Source organism: Lasioglossum baleicum, unplaced genomic scaffold (assembly GCF_051020765.1).
Source record: "Lasioglossum baleicum unplaced genomic scaffold, iyLasBale1 scaffold0059, whole genome shotgun sequence".
In the NCBI taxonomy this organism is placed as follows: domain Eukaryota; kingdom Metazoa; phylum Arthropoda; class Insecta; order Hymenoptera; family Halictidae; genus Lasioglossum; species Lasioglossum baleicum.
In genome coordinates, this window is record NW_027469119.1 from 354,412 (window position 1) to 359,842 (window position 5,431).

The 5,431-nt window shown below is 36.2% G+C and overlaps 1 protein-coding gene across 1 annotated transcript; it reads left to right on the forward strand.

Moving 5' to 3' along the window:
- The first annotated feature begins 207 nt into the window (after positions 1-207).
- On the forward strand, positions 208-4,246 carry LOC143219697 (uncharacterized). The gene is made up of 7 exons (XM_076445567.1): positions 208-2,475; positions 2,561-2,625; positions 2,688-2,839; positions 3,393-3,409; positions 3,460-3,580; positions 3,854-4,071; positions 4,175-4,246. The coding sequence occupies exons 1-7, from the start codon at positions 208-210 to the stop codon at positions 4,244-4,246; spliced, it is 2,913 nt and encodes a 970-aa protein (XP_076301682.1).
- The last annotated feature ends 1,185 nt before the right edge of the window (positions 4,247-5,431 follow it).

Below are 5,431 nucleotides of genomic sequence, written 5' to 3' on the forward strand. Positions count from 1 at the left end.
TATACACGTGGTCATAAGCCCTCTGTACTAACTTTATATTATATTATATCTATCTTATAATAAAAGTATTAATAAACATTACATGGTGTCAGAAGTGAACGACGTTAACAAAACTAAGAAAAAGTATAATAAGAAGGTCTCGTTAATCGAGGAAAAGAAAGTAAAGAAGAAAAATAACCTAAAATATTCAAAGACCACGTGGTAACAATGGATAACTTTAAGCCTCCAGTGGGACTGGATTTGAAAGAAAATGCAGCAAACAACTTAAAGAATTTCAAACAGAGGTTTGAAATATTTATAACAGCAATAAGCGAGAAAGAAATAAAGGAACCTCGCAGAGTGGCAATGCTGTTGAATTGCATTGGAAATGATGCACTGGATGTATTTAACACGTTTGGACTGCAAGCAGATACTCTCACAACTAAATCCATATTTGAAAAGTTTGAAGAATATGTGAAGCCTAGAGTGAACATAGTAATAGAGAGGCATAAATTTCACACAAGGCGTCAACAGGTGAATGAACCATTTGACAGTTTTCTTACTGATCTGAGAAAACTGGGGAAGAGTTGTGAATTTGGAGACCAAGAAGAATCACTCATACGAGACAGAATAGTTATAGCGGTGAGTGATGAGGGTCTACAACAACGTCTCTTAAGAGATCCAAATTTAACATTACTAAAGGCTATAGAAAACTGTAGAGCAGCGGAGATGAGTAAAATACAACAAAAGTCATTAAAGCTTGAATCTACAACAGCAGATGTAGTTAACGTAGATGCTGTTAAAAGGCAGAATACAGTAAATAGTAAATACAAACCTAAAGAAAGTCACCAAAAGAAGCCGTTCAATCAGGAAAGGGTCTATGATTGTAAGAAATGTGGTCGACAACATGTACGAGCCAACTGTCCAGCATATGGCAAGATATGCAAGAAGTGTGGAAAGCAGAATCATTTTGCTGTAGGATGCATGGTCCAGACAAAACCGAGGAACATCAGTGAAGTAACAACGTCAGAGGAAACACAATTCTTTGTGGATTCTATAAACTGTGAGACAGAGACCGGTGTTTGGACTCAACGACTGAAGATAGGTAACACTGTCATAAATTTTAAGTTGGATACAGGAGCGGATTGTAATATTATTCCATGGCGAATATTCAAAGATATACAGTTTAAGGAACAGCCAACCTGGAATCCTGTGATAACGACAGTTGTAAGTTATACCAATGATAAATGTAGGTCATTAGGTACAGTATTAATAGATTGTAAAATAGAGGGTAAGGTATATAAGATTAAGTTTATAGTAATAGACGTCGAAGGCATGTCAATATTAGGCTTGAACACATGTGTAAAGTTACACTTACTCAGTAAAACAGATAATAACAATGTAAGGAAGGTTTGCGATAGAATTCAGCTGATGGAAAATCACAAGACGCGAGAGGAATTTTTGGCGATAAATAAAAAGGCATTCCAAGGAATAGGGAATTATTCAAAAAAGTATGAGATTAATTTAAAAGAAAATGTAAAGCCAGTAGTAAATGCGTGTAGAAGAATACCGTTCAGTATAAAAGATAGGTTAAAAAGTACATTAGATAATCTAGAGAGAAATAGGATTATAGAAAAAGTGAACTATGCAACTGATTGGGTTAATAATGTAGTCATCGTAGAGAAACCAGATGGATCGCTAAGAATTTGTTTAGATCCTATGCAATTAAATAAAAGCATAAAGCAAGAAAAATTTCCAATACCTACAGCTGAGGAACTAAGCAGTAAGTTGACTGGTAAGGAAATTTATACAGTACTAGACATGAAGGATGGGTTCCATCAAATGGTGTTAACAGAAAAGAGTGCAGATATATGTACGTTCATAACACCATTCGGCAAGTATAAATATAAAAGATTACCATTTGGTCTCTCAATAGCACCTGAAGTTTTTCAAAGGGCAAATACTGAAATATTTGGAGATATAGAAAATGTTGGGATCTATATTGATGATTTAATAATAGCAGCAAAAGATGGAAAAGATCATGACAAAATCATGCAACAGGTGCTAGAAAGAGCCAATATGTATAATGTAAAATTTAATGAAAAGAAACTACAATATAGGATGAAAGAGGTTAAGTATTTAGGGTTAGTGTTTAACAAAGAAGGTGTAAGACCTGATAATAGATATGTAGAAGCAATAACTAAGTTGAAAGAACCTAATAATAAGAAGGAATTGTTAAGATTTTTGGGAATGGTTAATTTCTTAGCAAAATTTATTCCCAATGTGTCAGAGATAACAAGTAGACTAAGGGAACTTACAAAGAAAAATATTGACTGGCAATGGGGACAAGAGCATGTTATAGACTTCAACAACATTAAAAGTAAAATTGTAGAAGCACCAACGCTGAAATTGTTTAATAATAAAGTGCCTATAGAAGTACAAGCAGATGCTTCGCAACATGGGTTGGGTGCGTGCCTAATTCAGGAAGGGCAGCCAGTATGTTTTGCATCTAGATGTCTCACTGAGACGGAGCAAAGATACCCACAAATAGAAAAGGAGTGTCTAGCAATCTGTTTTGCAGTGGAAAGGTTTCATCAATTCATATATGGGAACCAAGTTAAAATTCATACAGATCATAAACCTTTGGTATCTATAATAAACAGAAACATACACAAAATAACTCCAAGGTTGCAAAGATTAATTCTCAGGTTGACAAAATATAAAATTGACTTAGAGTACTTGCCTGGAGAAAAAATGTTAATAGCGGATTTATTGTCGAGGTCATATCTAACGGAGACTGAACCAAGCATAGACAGTACCGAAGAGGTGGTACATTCACTAAACACTTACGTTGCAATGAGTAAGTCAAGAGTTGAAGAATTTCAAAAGGCTACAATCAATGAGGCCGAGTTAAAAGAAATAATAAACTATTCGTTAAATGGGTGGCCACAGTGCAAACCCAGCTGTAAAATAGTAAGTGATAAGTTTTGGACATTAAGAAATGAGATTACATATCACAAAGGGTTACTATTTCTAAACGATGATAAAATAATAGTTCCTAAGGCACTAAGATTGGAGATGTTAAAGATAGCACATAAACCTCATTTAGGCATTGAAAAAACAAAAAATAGGTTAAGACAAATATTCTATTGGCCCAAGTTAACCCAAGATGTAGGAAATTACATAGCCAAGTGTAGAATATGCGAGAAGTATAGCAGAAATAATATAAAAGAGCCATTAATACCTCATATAGTTCCTACGTTGCCATTTGAGAAAATAGCTATAGATTATTTCAATTATGCAGGAAAAGATTATATTGCACTAATCGATTACTATTCTAAGTGGTTAGAGATAATTAAAACTAAGAGTAAAACGGGGAAAGAGACCATTGAACGACTTAAATGTGTGTTTAGCATGTATGGGATTCCTAGTGAGATAAGATGTGACAATATGCCGTTTAATAGCTGGGATTTTCGACAGTTTGCTAAGGAATGGGGCTTTGAAATTATAACATCTAGTCCATTATATCCAAAATCAAATGGTCTTGCGGAAAAAGCAGTAGGTATAGCTAAAGCATTATTAAAAAAGAGTGAGGAAGAAGGTGATGATATAAACAATGCCTTATTAGAATACAGAAATATGGCAATAGCGGGATTAAGCGTGTCACCAGCGGAGCTTTTGATGTCAAGAAAGTTACGTACTAAGTTGCCAATGGTAAAAAAGTTACTAAAACCAAAGATTCATACTGTAATACATGCGTTAAGAGATAAACAGCGAGTACAAAAAATGTATTATGATCGTGGAGCAAAAGAGAGGAAAAAGTTTAAAATAGGTGATACGGTAATAGTAAGAAATAAGACTGAATGGGAACCAGCGGTGATAACAGAAGTATGCAAAAATCCGAGATCGTACATTTTAAGAAATAAAAGGGGCAATACAATTAGGCGCAATTCGTATTATATTAAAAAGTCTGCAAATAGCGCAATTGATGTCACTGACATTAATATTGAGGACGAGATAACTCTGTGCGAAGGAAAAGACAGCAGTAGTACAAGCGATAATAATAATATAATTACTAGAAGCGGTAGAATTGTAAGAAGACCAGCGTACTTTGGTATTACCTAAGATTAAAGCTAAGGAAAGGAGGTGTAATAGTAGCATACCTATGTATGTACGTATGTGTGTATGTATGCAGGTGTGTAAGAGAGCGCGGCAGTCGAGCCAGAGATTAACGGCTATACACGTGGTCATAAGCCCTCTGTACTAACTTTATATTATATTATATCTATCTTATAATAAAAGTATTAATAAACATTACACGAACTCTCTGAATTTCGCTTAGGGAAGAACTTTCATTGTTTATCCGACGCCGACAGAAAGTCTGCATGGTATGTCAGCAACTTTATACACGGGATTCCATTTAAAGATTTTCGGCTATGAAAAATATCAACAGAATGATATATTCAAAATTATACAAAATTTTGTGCGTGATTACGCGAATCCCGTCGTAGCATACAAAGGAGGATGTTTCGAGAGAGACATCCTTCGGAAAATGAAAATAAACTCCATAAATTTAGAAGATTTCAACTGTCCGAAATATGATGTACTAGTTCGTGATCCCGTGTATGAAATTGTCAACGTTGAACCGTGTCGACTTCACTGTTGGCGACCAACAAATAACGTTACATACCATTGCTGTCTGCGCGAAGTGCAAACATTTCAAGCATGGGTTAACAATTATAAAAAACATGCAAAGTATCAGTTATAAAACGCAACTTTGAATTTTTTCCACGCCAAAAAACACAACAACTCTTTTTACTTTCCGCATAGTGTTTTCATAATGATTGCGAAATCAGAGATGGATTCTGCAGCCGTCGCAACAACCGATCAGAATCCCACAGCAGCACCCGATTATCGCCTCGAGCGCGACAGACTCCAAAGTTTCCGCAACTGGCGTTACTCGCACATCGTTCAGCCTGAAAAACTCGCCATCGCAGGATTTTTCCATCTGGGTGATGAGGATTTCGTCGAATGTTTTGAATGCGGCATACAGCTGACTCGATGGGAAGAGGACGACGATCCCATGAAGGAGCATCGCGCCTGGTCGAGATCCTGCGGATACGTTTGCGGGGCGAACTGCGGCAACATACCGATCGGAGTCGATCCCGATACAATCCCGCCAAACCCGCGCGGTATGGACGTCTGCGGATTCGTCAAAGAATCGTCGCTCGAAGGTAAATAAAATTTTTTCAAAGAAAGAAATACACTAAAGTATATATAACATGATATATAACTGTCTGTTTGCAGGAAACAAAGAATAATGAAGAATCCCTACCACTAATGTAAAAAAATATCTCGCTGTATGGAGAGTGGATGATGTAATTTCGAAGGTAACGAAGAACAGCGACAACGTAGGCCTTTGAACCAGCGGCGGCTACTGTTCGCGTCTCTT

What these genes read in the sequence shown, in the direction of transcription:
- LOC143219697 (XM_076445567.1), top strand. Translation starts at nt 208, where the DNA reads ATGGATAACTTTAAGCCTCCAGTGGGACTGGATTTGAAAGAAAATGCA. An exon ending in ATACAGATCATAAACCTTTG is followed by an intron (nt 2,626 to 2,687) that starts GTATCTATAATA and finishes ATTAATTCTCAG; the next exon opens with GTTGACAAAATATAAAATTG. An exon ending in TTACTAGAAGCGGTAGAATT is followed by an intron (nt 4,072 to 4,174) that starts GTAAGAAGACCA and finishes GTATGTATGCAG; the next exon opens with GTGTGTAAGAGAGCGCGGCA.